Here is an 18,407-nt window from a genome sequence, read left to right as displayed (position 1 = left end):
TTCTACAGCGGGTGTCCCGACCCCACAGCCCCCTTCCGGGCTGCGGGACACGCTGTCAGGCGCTCGATTCCTCGCGCTGTCTCTGCCTGTATGTCCCTATGTGTGTGTGTTTCTCCGCTTGCATCTCTCACTCTCTCCCTTATTTGGACCCTCGATCTCTCCCGCTGTCAGTCTCTGTCTCTATATTTCTGCCTTTCTGTCTCTCACTGTCTCTGTCTCTCGCCCTCTCTCTGGAGACACCACTGGAGGGCGCCTGAAGTCCGTGGATTGCTCCCCAGTGCCGTCCCCACTGCCCGTCCTTCCCTGCCGGTGGTGGACTGAATCCCCATCACCCTGGGACAGAGGGAGAATGGGAAAGCACCCTCTGGTTCCCCAAGGCCCTACCCTTCCTCTAGCCGGCCCCTACCAAGAGCAGGACTGAGGGAATATCAGACGGTATAAGAGGTACAACCCTTCGTTTTTCTATAAAGCTGCTTTATTCTTTTGTGGTAGGAACAACCTGGCCCATAGAAGCCACCTCCTCTCCCAGCTCCCATCCTCACCCCACAAGCTCCTATTTCTCCAGGGCCAGTCCCACAATAAGGTTGGACGAACAGCTTTCTGCCTGTCTGCAAAAGATCGTTTGCTCAATGGGTCTTTCCTGTCCCCCTGGGGCTTCCACAGACCCTGTGAAGCAAAGAAACACAATCATGTCAGGGAGAAGGACTGGGGGAGGGTGTCTTTGCACCTTCCCTCCCCTGAGCTCCCTAGGTGAAGGGGCATCGGTGGCTCTTCCAGTGCCTGGTCAACTGACATGGCAGGTGGCCCAAGCCCTCCAAGATTGCTGCTGCTCCAGTGCCCTGGCCCCGGCTCACCTGAGGGTCCTAGATGTAATAGAGAGGCACCTCACCACACAGGGTGCTCATGGTGGTGCCCAGAAAGGCCAGGTCTCCAGAGGATGCTGAGCCTGCGCTGCGCCTTTCTTCCTGGCCCAGCTTAGAGGTAGGCACTGCAGGCTTGGCCTGGAAAGAGCACCTGATTTGGTGTCTGGAAACTGAGTTTTTGTCTTACCTCTGACCTTATTGTGGGACCTCAGGTATGTCAAGCACTCTCTCTGAGCCTCAGTTTCCTTACCAATATAGAGAGGATTGTGCTAGTGTCAGAAGCACCCAGGTTTTGTGTGGGACTGGTAGCTTGGCAGTGGAGTGGGCAGAAATGGGTAGGGAAGGTGTGGTGCAGGTGAGTATAGAGAGTGGCACTCACCTGACAGCCCACAAGGAGCAGTGCTTTACAGTTGACAATATACATCATCACAAATTGTCCTCACAGCAACCCTGAGAAGGAGACAGTCCACTCCTTCTCATCCATACACCCACCTGGAAATTCTGGAATTTTCTAATGAGAGCCTCAAGACTGGGGATGCCCTCTGGAGCCATCTTCATGATGTAGCAACAGGTTCCAGGGGCTGACTTGTAAGCAATCAGGAGCTGGGCACAAGAACACCAGATTTCATTTAGGAAGGCCCCGGCCTTGCTCACTCCCAACCCTGATCCTTAGCCAGCTCCTTCTAGGTTGGCCATGGAAGCTGTATTGGTATCTGGGGTCAGGCATCCTAAGAGGAGGCAAAGGGGCTGGGGAATGGGAGAACTGGATGTTATGAAGTGGCACAACTGAGTGGGTCTGGCAAAGCCTTGTCATTGGCTCCCAGCCCCAAGGTCAAGAGGTCCAGGCATACCCACCCGCTGGTAGTCATACACTACGATGCCAGTGGAGCCAATGGAGAAGGTGGCAGTGGTACCCGCATGCTCAGTCAGGGCCATGCGTCGCTGGGCTTCTGGTCCCCCCATGCTCATCTCTAGGACCTGGGGGTGGGGCATAGTGCTGCCTGGCATTCCTCTTTCACCTCCTACCCCTTCAGCACCCATGCCCACCTTCAGTTCTCTTTACTCAAATGCAATCCGTTCTTCCCTGAGAGCTCAGAGGGGCTGAATGGAATCAAGTGCTGCAGGAAATAGGCTGTTACACTGTGGGGCAGGGGCCTGGTGGACAAGCCCAGGACATGTTTGCACCTTGTTCCTGCCTCTGTCCTTCCCATGCTGTGTCCCTTTCCTCTTCATTTCCCTTGAATAGTTTCTTGTACCCATCCCTACCCAGGCCCTCTGCCCACTGCCCATCCTATCCCAGGCTTGCTCACCATCTCGGTATGTTTCTGGCTCATGTGAAGACCCATGAGCAGGGCCCCTACAATCACCACGACGACAAGGACCACGACCACAACTATGATGAGAAGGCGTTTGAGCTGCGCAGGGCAGCAGGGGATGCTGAATCGGCCCCGTGGGGCTGCTGAGTAGTCCTGACATGATGGAACAAGCAGAGAGACAGGCGTGAGGTCATGAGGATGACCCGTCCTCCCCATGTACAAGCTGACACCTTCCCACACCATTCCAGGGCTAGACAGTTAATGCTATGGACATGCAAAGGAGGGCTGAGATGATCAGAGGTTTTTTGGAGGAGGTGGAACTAGAGCTGGTCTGGGAGATGCACAGAATTCCAGCAAACCCACAGATGCTTAGAAAGAAGGACTAGTTTGGAAGGACCCAAGGACCCACCAGTCTTACCTCCAGCTGTTTCCCCCAAACCCCTGGTACTCCAGCCATGCCCAGCTGTTCTCTGTTCCCTAAATGATCCAGACTTCCCAACTCTTCAACGCCCTTACACATACTACCTCTTCTTCCTAGAAAGCCTTCCTCCTTTTCTACCTGGTAAGCTCCTATTTATTCTTCTGGATCCAGCTCAAATGTCATTTGAGCCTCCCAAATATGTAGTGACTCCTTACTCCATGCTCTCTACAGCACTTTCCATATACCTCTACGGTGGCTGTCAGTCATGTCTATCTCTCCAAGGTACTCGGTCTTAGTGGTCTTGGTGTCCCCGTCCTGACTTAGTACAATCAAAGGTTGGAGGTTCGAGTCCACCCAGAGGCACCTCAGAAGAAAGGGCTGGAAATCTACTTCTGAAAAATCAGCCACTGAAAACCCTATGGAGCACAGTTTTACTCTGGCACACATGGGGTTGCCATGAGTCAGAATCGACTTAACGGCAACTTGGTTGATTGTTTGGTTGGTAGGTTAGTTGCATGGATGAATCTGGATGAGGAACAGGCCCAGAGAGGCGTGCAGGAGGCAAGGCCCACCACACACACACAGACACACACACATAGACACACACACACACACACACAATCACACTCACCGGTGGGCTCTCCATCAAGACCTCTTTGCTGCCAACATCCATCTTGCTATAGGTGTCTTCCTTCCCTCGTCTCCCAAGTGTGGCCAGAGTCTTATATGTGCCAGTGGGGAGAGGAGGCCAGAAGTGAAGAAACTGGCTCTTGTTTGCCAGCCAAGCCCTCAGCTTTGAAGCCTGTTTGTTCCTGACCCTCCAGAACCAAGGCCCTGATAAGCCAGTTACAAGAGTGCCCCAGGGCCCTTGGCCCTGGCACATGAGTCCTCTTAGCCCCAGCAAGAGCAAACGTGGGTGAGCTGAGCAAACTTGTCCTTAGGCAATCTGCACCTCTCACCATGGGTGTCTTCCTGGCACACCTGCCTTTCTTGCTGGCACCTGCCCCTGAAGTCCTGTGGCTCTTCCTGCTCTTTGCCAGGCTGAACCACTCAGGATGCCAAGGGTCTGGCCCAATGGCCCATCCATCAGTTTCCCCAACAGAATGTCCCCCAAGGATAGGGATGAGCTCAGGAAGAGGATTGAGGGGCAGTATCTATAGACCCAGAGGGGTCACTGCTGAAAGTAGAAGGTGATTTGGCATCAGTTTGGGGGGGATCATAAATAACCATTTCTCTCAGGGGGGTGGGTCAGATTTCCACCTCAGGGCCTCTTTACCTGCCTCTCCTCCTCCCACAATCTGGTACCTAACCTTAGACTTGCCGCTAGTCACTTTTATCATTTCTGTCCACTCTGCTGATAACTCTTATTCATGTGCTTCCCCTCACCCCTGTCCACCCCATGGGTTTGTTTGTAAACTGAAGCCTTCTGATGGTAGATCCCATGCCTGACACTTCTTTCTTACGCCCAGACAGCCTTGCACAGAGCTAGGTGTGGTGACTGATTGGGTCCCAATCTTCTCATCCACTTGCTCCATGGCACCTATCCCCCTGCTCTTCTGGACTCTTCTTTTTATATCTCCTGACCCTAAATTAGGTCCCTGAGTGGTGCAAATGGTTTGCACTTGACTACTAGCCTAAAGGTTGGTGGTTCCAACCTATCCAGCAGCACCTCGGAAGAAAGGTCTGGTGGTGATCTGCTTCTGTAAAGATCACAGTCAAGAAAACCTTATGAAGCACAGTTCTACTCTGTAACACATGGGGTTGCCGTGAATCAGAATCAACTCAGTGGCCATGGGTTTGGTTTTTTTTGTTTGACCCTAAATTTACCTTAAGAATGCCTGCCACTCACCCAAATACTGTCCCCTTTCTGGATTTTCTCCTTCTCCCCTCTATGTTTTCCCTACCTCTTATACTAAATCAAATCTACTAACGATAGTGGTTTGGCTACATCTTTTCTCTTGGGCCCCCTTTCACTTGTTGGGCCAGGTGGTCTCTAAAGCCCCTTCCCCTCTACACTGTCACAAATGTGTAAGTAAGAGCCCTACACCTCACTCCTCTCTTAGCCTGACTCCCTTATCCTCCTACACTTTAACCCCAACACTTCAGCCCAATTCCTGTCCCTTGCTCAGGGGTCCTTCACACTTTGGCCCTGCCCTTCAATCATGCACTGGCCCCCCATTCTTTAGCCCTGGCAGGCTCCCTGTGCCCACAAGGACTCTCTCCAGCTAGAGGGCCTTCACTCTAGAGATTGCACAATAGCATGGCATCCAAGCTGAGAGCCCCTGAGAAGCTCAGGGAAGGACAGAAGGAAGGGAAATATTTGCTCCCACCACCCTCCTCACCCCGCAACTGCCCCTTTAAATATTTGCCTAAGCCTCCAGCAGGGAAAGTGTCCTAGGATGAGTGGAAGAGGGGGAGGGGTGCGGGCATGAAGGGGGAGTGGAGAGAAGCATCTTCCTCTCAACTTGGCCTCAGCTGTGTCCAGGTGCCAGATGCTGGAGACAGCCCGCCTGCAGTGTCCACCCCTGCCCGCTCCCCAGGGCCCCCACTCCTGCCTCGGGTTGTCCTGGCAACGTTGGGATTGATCGGCTGACTCACGAATACTGAGCCTAAGCCAGGTGGGCAGCAGGCCAGAGGGAGAACTGCAGGCATCTCGGGGTCCCTGCGGGCATCTCAGGAGGCCGCAGAGTCCAGTGGCAGGGCTTGTTCTGAGCAGGTGCTGGGGCTTGCCATCATGGGTGCATGCTGGGAAGGGGGTCTTTTCCTTGGAAAGAAGCCCCTGCTCTCCTGGGTCTTCTCTCTGTCTGGAAGGTTGCCCTTAGGTTGTATATAGTTCTCACAAGCTTTGTGGCAGCGACTGCTTCTTCTTTTCCTTCTCTTTCTTCTTCTTCACTCGTTTTTTGTCTGTTTGTGGGCCAGGGAAGGGAGCCTTCAAATTGCATAAGGAAAGTTCACATGGTACCACCACCACCCTGGTAGAGGTCTTGGGATCCTTGGAGAAGGAATGGAAGGAGGGATTTTACTTGGGCGTGCGTGCCTCTTCGACTTTGAAGCTCCAATCTCCCTCTTTAGCCGCATGGCCCACTGTCCCCAACACTGGCCTTCTGCTCCAGCCTTCTCACTTCTTTGCTTTTACTTAGGCTATTTCTCCCTCCTAGAAAATCCACCTCCAACGTCTCTCCATCTCTCTGAACACCACCCATCCTAAAAGGCCAAGAGCCAGGGCCATGCCTCCATGACCTCCCCTCCTTACAGTTCCCCTCTGACTTCTCTGAAATTCTCCTACTACTGACCACACTGCTATTCTTATCAGCTATGGACATGCGTTTTGTTGCCCAGTCTTCCCAGCTAGGCTGCCGACTTTGCCCACAGAGCACAGGGCATGTGCACAGCCAATATTTAATTGTATTCAATGATAAGACTGTCACCACACATGAAGGGGCTTCTGAGCAGTCAGTAGTTCATTTCTTCAGTATGTGGCAATCTTGATTTTCCCACTGGCTGGCTCTGGACCCTGAATGAGTTATTCTGCCTTTCTAGACTCTAGTATGTTCATCTGTGAAATGGGGCTAATACTCCCTATTCTGTACACCTCATCAAGCTGTTGAGAGAATCCAATGATATCACTATGTGAAAGCCCAGTCATCACGATTGTCTTCATCTACTTCATCCCCCAGGGCACCTCTTGCTAGCTAAGAATAGGATCAAGACTCCCACTTTTTGTCTGTCTCTGTGTTAAACCCCTCTGAGAACTGTGGGTGATGGAGAGTCCCATGGTAACCATCTCTTCTGTGTGTGCCCCTCCTCTTCCTCTCTCCCAGCCCCTCAGCTGCAGGGTATGGGACAAGATTCACTCTGCTCTTTGTGTGCTAGGCAGAGCCGTGCCAGGGACGAATGGGGGTGGTTGCCCAGCAGCTGCCCCAGCCACCCTCCCCACCTCCATTGCTTTCCTTCCCACAAGCTGACATAGGGAGTGCAGCATGAGCAGCTGGATGGGCAGTGGCAAGTGGGCATCAAAAGGCAGGGGCATCTCTGGCTAAGAGAGAAGGGACTTAAGCTCAGACCAGAGAATCCCCTACTGGCAGAGGCTAGGGACAGCTGAGGAAGCATCTTAGGCCCAGGGATCTCAGTTCCCTGGACTGACGTAGAAAGAGTACTAGACTAGGGGCCCAGACATGACTTCCAGGCTCCCCTTGCCTCGTAGCTATGAGCTCTTGGGGCAGTCACTTCCCTTCCCTGAGAGGTGGCGTGGCAGAGCAGCAGTTCACAATTTTTTTTTTTTTTTAACTTTAGGAACCTTTACACTCTTAAACAGTATTGAGGACCCCAGAGAGCTTTTGTTTATGTGGGTTATATCTGTTCGTATTTACTGAAAATTTTTAATTACCTATTAATTTACAATAGCAATAATAAACTCATCTTATGTTACCATAAATAACACATTTTAAGTGTAAATAACCATGTCATAAAGCAAAACATTTAGAGATAAGAATATCATTGTTTTAACATTTTTGCAAACCTCTTTAATGTCTGGCTTAATAGAAGCTTTACCATGTGGCTTCTGGAAAATTCCAGGTACTTTTATGAGAACATGAAAATGAAAAAGGCAGGTCATGTCTTAATATTATTAGAAAAATTGTTTTGACCTCAAGGTCTCCCTGAAAGGTTCTCAAGGACCCCTAGCCTCCCTGGACCACACTTTAAAAATTACTTATGTAGAGTGACTGTAAACCTTAGAGTTATGTAGAGTGGGCTAAAACCCCTGCTCTGTCATTTTCTTCTTCTGATACTCTGGGCCTTACTTTTCTTATCTATAAAAGCAGATTAATATTACCTACCTCAAAAGGTTGAGAGGATTAAGTATGTAAAGTATACAACACGATAGTAGATGTGATCTAAAGCTTGGCTGCATTCCGCTTCTTTCAGGCCTCAGTTTCCTCAATTGTTAAACAAAGGACTGAATTGGAAAACTTCCAAGGCGTTCCCCAGCTCCAAAAAGCTGTGGTTGTGCAGTGAGAAATGTTCCAGAATTCCACACGTTCCCACTCCAGCTCCAGTGACTACATTTCCCTTTTCTGATCACCCGGACACAAAGGCGCATTCTGTTCAGTAGCCATGGAAACACATGTGAACACAGATATATATGCAGACACAGGGCTCTGTGTACATTCTTGTGCATGCCAATATACATATGTCACTTTTGACATACCCATGAACTTCTGCTTGGAGGATGCGTCCCCTGAAGGCCAAGACATATACACAGGTACACAGATGCACATGGATTCAGAAGGCAGAAAAGCCTTCCCAAGGGAGCATGTACATAACGCTATGCAGAATGTGCGGGCACATAGTCATGCCCAGCATAGGGATGCACCTGTATACGCTCACACACATGCATTCGCGCACAGACGCTCTGGGTACCATACAAACAAGCAGATGGCCCCAGAGATCTTCTTTAAGGCATACAGCGGCAAGGGCCGGCAATCACTCCTTTCTCTGGCTACTGCCAGGCCTGGGACTTCCCCCACCCAGCCCCCGCGCGCGCCCCCGCCGCCTGACGCCGCAGTCCGCGTCCACCCCATCCTGGCCAGCCCTCGCTCGCTCGCTCCGGAGCTCCGCGCATCTCTCCCGAGCCAGCTTGCTGGAGCGAGCAGGGGAGGGGACCGCAGCCGGCGCCCAAGGACAGGAGGAGGCACACGGGGCTACGAGCGGAGTCTGCTCTCCGCAGCGGATGCAAGATCCCTAGCTGCGGCTGCGGCTGGGGCTGCCGGGGGCCGGGAGGTGCCTACCCGCGCCCGGTAGCACAGCCCGCGGGAGCGGCGGGGCGGAGACTGCGGGCGGCCCTAGGCATTGCTTGCAGGCGGCATGGCGGGGCTGCGGGCCAGGCGGGGCCCGGGCCTGGGGCTGCTGGCGCTGTCCATGCTGGGCTTCTGCCTAATGCTGCAAGTCAGTGCCAAGAGGCCCCCCAAGGCGCCCCCCTGCCCGCCCAGCTGCTCCTGCACCAGGGACACCGCCTTCTGCGTGGACTCTAAGGCAGTGCCCAGAAACCTGCCCTCGGAGGTCATCTCCCTGTGAGTGCTGAGCCCTGGCTTGGGGACGGAGTGGGGGCAGGGAGGGTGGCAGGAACAGCTCTGGGAGAGGATGGGAGAACCCCTGGTTCCCCTCTTCAGAGTGTGGGGTCCAGGAGGACTCCAGGGGACTCTCAGGGCTGGAGATTGGAGGCACTGGCAGGGCAGGAAGTTCTGCAGTCATGCAGGCTCAGTGGCCATGGCTGGGCAAAGCAGGCCTTTATGACAAGAATGAATCATCGCCACATCAGCATCAATGAGACCTACTGTGTGTGGGGCTCTGCACTTGGTGGGTTGTTTACATGAGCATGTGGGCCCCTGCCTGCGATGTTACACCTAGGGCAGAAAGCCTTTGTGGGGAAGGGAGATGGGGGGGAGAGTCACCCCAGGGAGTGAGCTATGCCTACACAGTGAAGGGGGAAGGGGAGACGCCTGCCACTGGTCTTGCCAGCCATTCTTTACCCAGCCAGCCAGCCAGCCAGCTGTCAGTTCCAGCGACCCGCCTCAGGGCCCCCCCTTCCCTGCTGGACTGGAGAGGCTTCAGGTGCTTGAGAGCAGGATGCTAGGCACATCCCCATCCCAGTGCCCATCCCTCAATAGCACCCAGCACATGTGGGTGTTTGGCTGATGGACAGTGAGGGTAATGGAACCTTCTTTTGGCTGAGGGGGAAGCCAGAGCCTGAGGCCATTGGTGCTCAGGGAGGCAGCAGGGGAGGATCATGGTGAAGGAAGGTGGTGAGTTTGTGAAAAGAAGGGAAAGACAGACCCAGGTGAGGGGCCAGGACTGGTGAAATGGGAGTGTCCAGGGCAAGTGAGTGCAGAACCCATTGCCCTGCCCACATCTCAGTCGCCATCCAGACCCCTGCCCCAGCACAGTCCCTGCATACTGCCCCCAGGACTGACTCAAGTGTCGCCCTGCAGGACGCTGGTGAATGCTGCCTTCTCCGAGATTCAGGATGGAGCGTTTTCCCACCTGCCGCTGCTGCAGTTCTTGTATGGACAGGGCCTGGGGGGTGGGGGGAGGCGGGTCCTATGCAGCATTTGGAGATGAAGGTGCAGGTGTCCCTTACTTTTGTTCTGATAGGATATGCCGCAAAAGGTGGAGCAGCCTGGAGTCAGGGCTCAGGACAAGGATCTGAGGGCCCAAGGGGCAGCAGTTGTAGAGAGGGAGAGCTAGGGATTGCATCCAGAAGCTAGTAAGGGGGTATTTGTGGCCTATTTAGGGAGAGATTTTTCTGGAGACCCAAAGGAGCTCGGTGCAATGGCTTGGACTGGCACCAGAGGGTTGTCAGTGGGTGGGTAACCCAGGGGTCAGGGTTTGAAGAAAGAAGTAGGGTCTGAAAGGGAGGGATGATAGGAGGGCCTGGAATTCTAGAAGGCACTGCTTAAGACTGAAATCTGAGCCATGAGAGAGAGTACATATATGTTACCCGCCCCCCTCACTATGGGTTCTCAAACTTACCATCAGCCCCTGGTGCACTAGAGTGGGCTGGGGTGAGGGTGCAGAGGAGATGCAGTGGGGAAGGGCCAGGACCTAGCCTGGCAGGAGAAATCTGCCCCTGACTATTTGTACCCTAGGAGCACACAGGGACTCTGGGAGCTTCGGGGGCCAGAATGGGCTCCTGCCTGGTCTTGCTGCCCAGGCTGTTTGGGGGCTTTCAGCTGGGGTCCAGAGGTGTGGTGGGGAGGGCAGCCAGATCTCAGGCAAGCCCAGGGGTGAGGCAATGTGCTGGGGGCCAGGGCAGCCAACACACCCTCGGAGCTCTAATTCCTCCTTTGTCTCCCTAGGTTACTCAACTCCAACAAGTTCACCCTGATTGGAGACAATGCCTTCACAGGACTGTCGCACCTGCAGTACCTGTGTGTGGGAAGGAGAGGGAGAATGGGAGAAGGGAGGAGGGAGCCGGGCCTGGGTGGGCTGAGAGGGGAGGATGAATGAGGGAGGCTGGGAGGAGGTGGTGGGGAGATGAGAGCCCTTGAATCCTCTCACTGGAAGGACCTGAGCAAGGGTCATTTCATCCATCTTCCTGCCTAAACCGTTCTGTCCAGTTGCCCCTACCACCGCAGCCTTAATGTTGCCAGACTTGGAATGGAAGCCTCTTTCAGGGACCTAGGCTGGAATCTAGGCTGGGGTGTAGGTGTAGGGGAATAGCTTGTTGGGGGGTCTGGGATCCTGACTGGTGGCTGAGACTAGTTCTCATTTTCTCCAGCTTCATTGAGAACAATGACATCTGGGCACTCTCCAAGTTTACCTTCCGAGGACTCAAGTCCTTGACACACCTGTGAGTACATCATGCACATACATACGTTGGAACAAAGCCCTCCATATTCTGTGGCCTTTGGCCTCGGTCATGATCTTCAGGTGACCCAGGGGTCTTTCTTACAGCTCACTGGCCAACAATAACTTGCAGACACTGCCTCGAGACATCTTTCGACCCCTGGACATCCTGAGTGACTTGTAAGACCTGCGTCCTACCTCTTCTGATAAGGCCTCAGAGGGGTGTGTCCCTGGACAGAGTGGTGTGGGAGTTAGAGATTAGCAAGACCATAAGGTCTTGAGAGGCTGAGAGGAGTTGGGGCTAGGGGTCTTGGAGAAGGCTAGGTGGAGTTAGATAGAGATCAATGGCTCTCCAAGTTGGAGTTCTTCAAAGTTTCTGTGGTTCCCTCAGAATGCTCATTAGACACTATGTATGTTTTTAAAACATGTGCTTCTAAAACGTATGTTTGATTTGAATCTACATTAAAGTCCTATAACATAGCCACAATCATTTATCATTACTTATTAAAATAAATAAATAAAAGCCCTGGATTGTGGAAGCTTTGGAGGAACAGGGATGTAACATACAGCTGTGCAGGTTGTACAGCGCAAAATGTGAGGTGAGTAGGAGCTGAAACTCAGCCCACACTCTCCTTGCCAAAAATGTATCGGGCTGCGTCCACCCGAAGGAGAACTTTTTCTGTTTGCACAAAAATGCTGTGTAAGAGACTAGCAGCAGCCTTGACAATATCTACTTCTGAAAACCTAGAGGGCCTGGGTGGGCAGAGTAACTGAGAGTCTATCCCTCTCTGTGCCCCCTCTACCACCCTCATGATCCAGAGATCTCCGGGGCAACTCATTCAACTGTGACTGCAAGGTGAAGTGGCTGGTGGAGTGGTTGGCACACATCAACACTACAGTGGCCCCCATCTATTGCAACAGCCCGCCCCGCTTCCAGGAGCACAAGGTGCAGGATCTGCCACTGCGGGAGTTTGACTGCATCACCACGGGTAGGAGTTGCCCCTGCCCTCAGGCATCAGGCCTGCCCTCCCCCGGGTTGTTCCATAGGCACCACTTGAACCTCCCTCAACACCCTTTACCACCCAGTGAGCTCTTACTTTTACCCCTTCTGGTCTCAGTAACACCCCTCCACACATGTACCCCTCTCGCCCCTGCAGATTTCGTGCTGTACCAGACCCTGTCCTTCCCGGCAGTGTCAGCTGAGCCCTTCCTTTACTCCAGTGACCTTTATTTGGCTCTGGCCCAACCAGGTGCCAGCGCCTGCACCATCCTCAAGTGGGACTATGTTGAACGACAGCTGCGAGACTATGATAGAATCCCAGGTACCTGTGCCTGGCCTGGCTGTGCTGGCCCTAGATGGGGTGTAAGGGAAGGGGTATCCATTGTTTAACAAACATTTATTGAGTTCTTATAGGTAGAGGGATGGATGAGGCAAGGTCTGTGTCCATAAGAACTTTCCAGTGTTTGGGGGGAGGCAGATACATACACAGATAACATCCATAAAATGGGTACATGCAAGGATGGAGATAAGAACATGATTCTCTGGGAGCACAAAGGAGAAGCCTCCCTTGGGCAATCAAGGAAGGTTTCCTGGTGGAGGGGATGCCTAAGCTGAGTCTTGAAGGACAAGGGAGAGGAAGGAGTCAGAGATGATGCCTAGGTCCCTGGCTTAGGCAACTAGGTGATGCTAGTGAAATAAGGAAAGAAAGTGTAAGTGGCTGTTGGACTCAGTGGCTATTGGCTTAAGTTTAAGCTGAGTCTTGAAGGCCACGGGAGAGTCAGCTAGGAGGAAAAAGATGGAAAATGTGTTCTGGCAGAGGTGCGCAACAGCTTAGTGTGTGTGTGTGTGTGCACGTGCGCGTGTGTGCATGTGTGGAAACTATAAGCAACTTGTATGACTGGAGCATATTCAAGGTGAGAAGCTGCAGGAGATGAGACCAGAGAGAGATGACCAGGTCATTGACAGGTTTTGAGTAGGGTGTGCCAACCAAGCCAGCCTGCATTTTGGAAAGCTCCCTCTGTGAGCAGCGTGGAGAGTGGAGAGGCATGGGCCAGGGTATGTGGGAAGACCAGTTGGGGGATGTGCTTCTGTCTGTGGGAAGGATGCTAGAGCCTGGATTGGGCCAACAGCAGTGGGAACAAAGAGATATATTTAGAAGGGAGGGTTGAACTGACACAAGATGAAACAGAAAATTTAAATTGCCTTATATCTATTAAAGAACTTGAAGTCATTATTATTTTAAAAAAAAACCTCTCCACAAAGGAAACTCCAGGTCCAACAAGTTTCCCTGGAGAATTCTATTAAACATTAAACGAAGAAATAACACGAGACTTAAACAAACTCTATCAGAAAATAGAAGGAAACATTTACAAACTTGGGGATGATCACCTGTGGGGTGAGTGAGGGAGAGGAAGGTGTTGAAGTTGACGCCCTAGGTTTCTGGCTTAGCTTGTAGGTGAAGCCACATAGTGAAACTGAGGACACAGGAGGAGGAGGAACAGGTTTGGGGGTGGGTATGGAGCTCAGTTTTGTCCGGGCTAAGTTTGAGGTGCTCCTGGATGGGCAGGCAGGGAGAGCCTGAGCTGCAGACCGGGAGCTGAGGGGTTATTAGCATATGGGTGGGCAGACCAAGGCTCAAAGAAGGGATTTATACTTCGTGGTTGCCAGAGCCAGAGGCTTAGCATGAGCTCCCGTTTGGGAAAAGATGTGGCCATGGTGAAGAGGAGAGGCAGGTGAAACAAGGATGGTGAGGAGGAGATGAGGGGTGTTGACTGCGGACACCAGAGCCAGTGGGGAGTGTGTGGCCTCATATGCTTCGGGTGCCTGAGGAGGGTTCAGATATATTTGGTTGTGAATACAGGTACACACGTGCATATGTTCTTATACATAAAAGCCCACTTATGTTCTGGTCTTTAAAAAGTGGGAACTCTTGGGAGAATGTGCCTTCACACACAAGTATCCAAACATCCGGGTGCCATTTTGGTGTACCTAGGATTTGATAGGCATGGCTGTGGATGTGCTCGAACTCTTCCTCCTTCCCCTTCCTGGCTATTTGTCAGTGGGGTGACTTTGGGAAAGTCATTTTACACTCAGTTTCTTTCTGTGTGAAATTGGCAAAATAATAGAGCCTTTTTCAGAGTGATTGACTGAGATGAGATTTGTTAAACACTTAGCACAGTGACTGCACATAATAAAAATCCAGTGACTAATATTATGGTTAAACACTCAATATCTACAAACCAACCAGTTGCCATGGAGTCAGTTTTGACTCCTGGTGACCCCATGTGTGTCAGAGTAGAACTGTGCTCCATAGGGTTTTCAATGGCTGATTTTTCCAAAGTAGATCACCAGGTCTTTCTTCCAAGGTGCTTCTGGGTGGACTTGAACTTCCAGATTGGGAGCTGGGGGGTCATTAGCATATGGGAGGGCAGACCAAGTTTAGCAGCTGAGCACATTTGCACCACCCGGGAACTCTGATCAATATCTAGGGGCACCTATTTTGTGTTTAGCTTGTATTTAAACCCTGGAGGTGAGAGTGGAGAGGGTGACGCTGAGACTGGTTAATAGCTAGAAACAACTAGAAAACACTGAGTGCTGAGTTGCTGAACCTAAGAGGGGATGGAATACGGTAGCAGAGAACCTTAGTTCTGGCCCAGGGTTGGAGCGGGTGGGAGCAGCCTGACCTTGCCTGACCCTGCCTGCCTCTGTCCGGGCAGCCCCCTCGGCAGTGCACTGCAAGCCCATGGTGGTGGACAGCCAGCTGTACGTGGTCGTGGCACAGCTGTTTGGTGGCTCTTACATTTACCACTGGGATCCCAACACCACGCGCTTCACCAAGCTGCAGGACATCGACCCCCAGCGTGTGCGCAAACCCAATGACCTAGAGGCCTTTCGCATCGACGGGGACTGGTACTTTGCCGTGGCCGACAGCTCCAAGGCAGGTGCCACCAGTGTCTACCGCTGGCACCAGAATGGCTTCTACTCCCACCAGGCCCTGCATGCTTGGCACCGAGACACTGACCTTGAGTTTGTGGACGGTGAGGGTAAGCCCCGGCTGATTGTGTCTAGCAGCTCCCAGGCACCAGTCATTTACCAGTGGAGTCGCACCCAGAAGCAGTTTGTGCCCCAGAGTGAGGTGACCCAGGTGCCTGATGCCCAGGCAGTGAAACATTTTCGCGCCGGCCGTGACAGCTACCTTTGCCTCAGCCGCTACATCGGTGACTCCAAGATCCTGCGCTGGGAGGGCACCCGTTTCTCAGAGGTGCAGGCCCTGCCCTCCCGGGGCTCGCTGGCCCTGCAGCCCTTCCTGGTGGGTGGCCGCCGATACCTGGCACTGGGCAGCGACTTCTCCTTCACCCAGATCTACCAGTGGGATGAGGGGCGGCAGAAGTTTGTGCGGTTCCAGGAGCTGGCTGTGCAGGCCCCTCGGGCCTTCTGCTACATGCCTGCTGGGGATGCCCAGCTACTTCTGGCCCCCAGCTTCAAGGGACAAACGCTTGTGTACCGACATGTTGTGGTGGATCTCAGTGCCTAGAGGAGTGCCAGGCCTCTGGGTTCCTCAGGGCAGCTGCTGGAGGCCGGTGGGTGAGCAGCACGCGTGCCCATAAGAAGACACATGTAGTCGACCTGCACACATGCCCTCACCTACACACACGCCCTGTGAGCCTGGGCACACACCCTGGGCAAGCCCAGAGGAGCCTGTCATCGTAGGTGTAATCAGCATGAACAACTGTATATATACACCAGACACACCCAGGCAACCCAGCGCCCTCCTGTATGTGGACCACATGGCACCCCCACCCCCCATACAGGCTCCTCTCACTCAGCTTCCTCCCTTGACTCACGCATACTAGTGGCTGGGGTAGGGGTGCTGGGAGGGAGGATGACCCCACCCTCCTGTTCCTCCGCTTGCCCATCTCACCCTCTGGTCTTTCCTGTTGGTGCTCCAGGTGTTTGTTTACCTGCTCATGCTCACCATTGTAGCCCACAGCCACATCCTTCATAGCTCTGGGTGTGCTCATCCATGCTACACTCCACTGTGAACACACGTGCACACTGATGGCCCTGCTCAGTGACACACCTGCCTGCACTCGTGTTTCTGTATACACACCTGTCAAGGAGTGTGTGCACACGTGGTCAGCTCTGCTCACAGAGGCCCCCTCTGCTACCTTGCCTCTCAGCGGTGGTGCACAGTACCTGTTCCTCCTCTGCTCACCCCCTCTCCCGTGGTGCCCACACTGCTGGTGACAAGGATGGGAATACTGGTGCCAGCCTCTGTGTACCAGGTTGACCTCCTTCTGGGGGCAAAGCTCCCTCTGCCCCAAAGCAATAATAATAATAGCAACAACAGACCCTGGGTTCTTTCCAGTGCTGTCTCTGTTGTCACTGGAGTTGCCTGCTGCGACCCTGATGCCCACCTCGCCCGTGAACCAGAGACCACTCAGATGAAAGCCTTTCTGCTTTTTCCCCTGTACCTACTGCTGCCTCCGCCTTGGACCAGCCTCATCTTTGGGATGTGGACCCTGAGTTGTGCTGGCCCCTGTGGGTGGATACAAGAGGTGGTCGAGCCAAGAACCTACAAGCACACCAAGCTACTGGTGCAGGTGCCAGGAGCCGAGCTTGGCTTGAGAACAGCTTGAGGGGTCCTGGCACCCCTCTAATCCACACAGGCACCCCAAGAGCTCCTCTGCATTTCGATGAAAGCTGAGAGTCGCAGAGAGGGTGAGGGTCCTGTGGGAGGGGCACCTGGAGTCAAGCTTCTGCTGCCATCTGCTGGGAATATAGAACTCTGAGATGCAAGTCCTGGGGAGAGAGGGTGGCGGAGAGGCTCTTTCCTGTGCCCAGATTGTGTGAGGGTCTCCTGTGGCTGGATGCCCAGGGGCACTTGGGGGCAATGCTATGATTCACTTGCTTCAAATTAAAAAGTTCCCACCCCATTGCCAACTCTTAGGTGTCCAATGGTGACAGAGTCAGCAGCAGCTGTCTCATGAAGAACAGAGGCAGGGCCATGCTGTCTGTCCCTGCTGCTGTCTGCCCTGCTGCTGTCTGCCCTGCTGCTCACAGGGGGCCCAGCATCAGTTTTCAGAGCCTCTTCCTCCCCATGCCCTTCCCTCCAAGGAGTTGGCATCCTCAGTGTCAGCTGATCCTGAGGTCAGGAGTTCGCAGGTGATGACACTCAGGTGCTGGGTGAGGGTGACAAGTCTCCACCGCCTTGGGCTGACTCATGTCCTCAGTTCCTTCCTGAAGATCACAGTTGCGGTGCTAAGTGAGACTTCAGTCTGTCCCTGTCAGGTCAACTCCAACTGACATGGTCAAAGATGAGCTCAGCACTTCCTCCCCCTTTCTCCCTCTCCCAGCACCTCTGCTTGGCAAATTTCTGTCATTGCCACCACCCTCCACCCTAGGTGAGGCACCTTGAAGTCCTGTGGAACATCTTGGTCTCTCTTTTCCCCATACTGAGTCAGACACCAAATCCTCTCCACTCCTTCTTCCAAATGCTTGCCAGATATCCAGACTCATTGCCTTTGAGTGGATTCCAACTTGTGACAACCCCACGTGTTACAGAGTAGAACTGCTCCTTAGGGTTTTCTTGGCTACAGTATTTACCGAAGCAGATCACCAGGCTTTTCTTCCGTGGTGCCACTGGGTAGGTTTGAACAACCAACCTTCCAGATAGGCCCTCTTTTTTTGCCCTCTCCTTACTACAACCTTTGTCCAAACCCTCCTTCATTGCTGGTAATCTTGGATCCTTTACACAGCTCCCTGACAACCCATTTCTCACACATTTCCAGACTAATCTTCCTAAAATATTCTTTTGTCATGTCATCCCCTGCTCAGAAACCTGCCTTGGCTCCCTATTGCTCCTGGCCCTCTGAATCACATGAAGGCCCTCTGTTCTCTGGTCCTACCTTATGTACCCAAGTACCTGTGGGCAGTCAGGGTCCCGTACTAGCTCTGAGAATGGAGTTGAAAGATCCATGATAAAAGGAGAGCGAGGGTGGAGCCAGGTGGGGTCAGGCAGGGCGCAAGGGTGAGACTCAACCAGAAGCAATGCCTAGAGTTAGTATGGGTAGTGAGGATCTTGGGGAAAGCACAGACACAACAGATGTATGGCAAAATGGGAGTGTTTTTGACCTGTGGACCCATCTTCTCCTTGTCACCCCCTCTCTGCTCGTGAATTTGAATAAATGGAAGCCTGAACTACTAAGCCCTCTGTTACCTTGTGTAGGTCAATGACGGAGACAGAGAAAGAGATAGAGGAACGGCAATGAAGGAGATGATAGACCCCCAGGCAGAGGCTGCCGGGCTGTGTGACCCTGGAAAGGTCACTTACCTTGTCTGGGCCTCCAGGTCCTTATTTGCTCTCCAGGGCCTCTCAGCTCTCACGTGTCACAAAACCGCCTTCATTTATTTGTCTTTCAGGCAGCACTTGGTGTGAGAGCTTGGAAAGGTCACAGACA

The 18,407-nt window shown here is 53.0% G+C and overlaps 2 protein-coding genes across 5 annotated transcripts; one reads left to right on the top strand and one right to left on the bottom strand.

Annotated features, from left to right (window-relative positions):
* Window positions 1-848: 848 nt before the first annotated feature.
* On the bottom strand, window positions 849-11,096 carry SFTPC (surfactant protein C). 4 transcript variants are annotated; one of them, XM_004382115.2, is made up of 6 exons: window positions 11,074-11,096; window positions 3,232-3,277; window positions 2,174-2,332; window positions 1,719-1,841; window positions 1,356-1,466; window positions 864-1,001 (listed from the first exon to the last, which is right to left on the bottom strand). In XM_004382115.2, the coding sequence occupies exons 1-6, from the start codon at window positions 11,094-11,096 to the stop codon at window positions 864-866; spliced, it is 600 nt and encodes a 199-aa protein (XP_004382172.2). The 4 variants fall into 4 exon arrangements, with proteins under 4 accessions (XP_012412667.1, XP_023592398.1, XP_004382172.2 ...); XM_012557213.1 differs by lacking the exon at window positions 11,074-11,096 and having other exon boundaries at window positions 849-1,014; window positions 1,352-1,466; window positions 3,232-3,420; XM_023736630.1 differs by lacking the exon at window positions 11,074-11,096 and having other exon boundaries at window positions 849-1,001; window positions 3,232-3,420.
* On the top strand, window positions 8,466-15,481 carry LGI3 (leucine rich repeat LGI family member 3). The gene is made up of 8 exons (XM_004382113.1): window positions 8,466-8,671; window positions 9,590-9,661; window positions 10,457-10,528; window positions 10,879-10,950; window positions 11,055-11,126; window positions 11,766-11,935; window positions 12,104-12,268; window positions 14,664-15,481. Exons 1-8 carry the CDS (start codon window positions 8,466-8,468, stop codon window positions 15,479-15,481), a joined length of 1,647 nt encoding a protein of 548 aa, XP_004382170.1.
* The last annotated feature ends 2,926 nt before the right edge of the window (window positions 15,482-18,407 follow it).

Source organism: Trichechus manatus, unplaced genomic scaffold (genome assembly GCF_000243295.1).
Source record: "Trichechus manatus latirostris isolate Lorelei unplaced genomic scaffold, TriManLat1.0 scaffold00090, whole genome shotgun sequence".
Lineage (NCBI taxonomy): Eukaryota > Metazoa > Chordata > Mammalia > Sirenia > Trichechidae > Trichechus > Trichechus manatus.
Note: the sequence above shows the minus strand (reverse complement) of the source record. Positions and strands in the feature narration are given on the sequence as shown.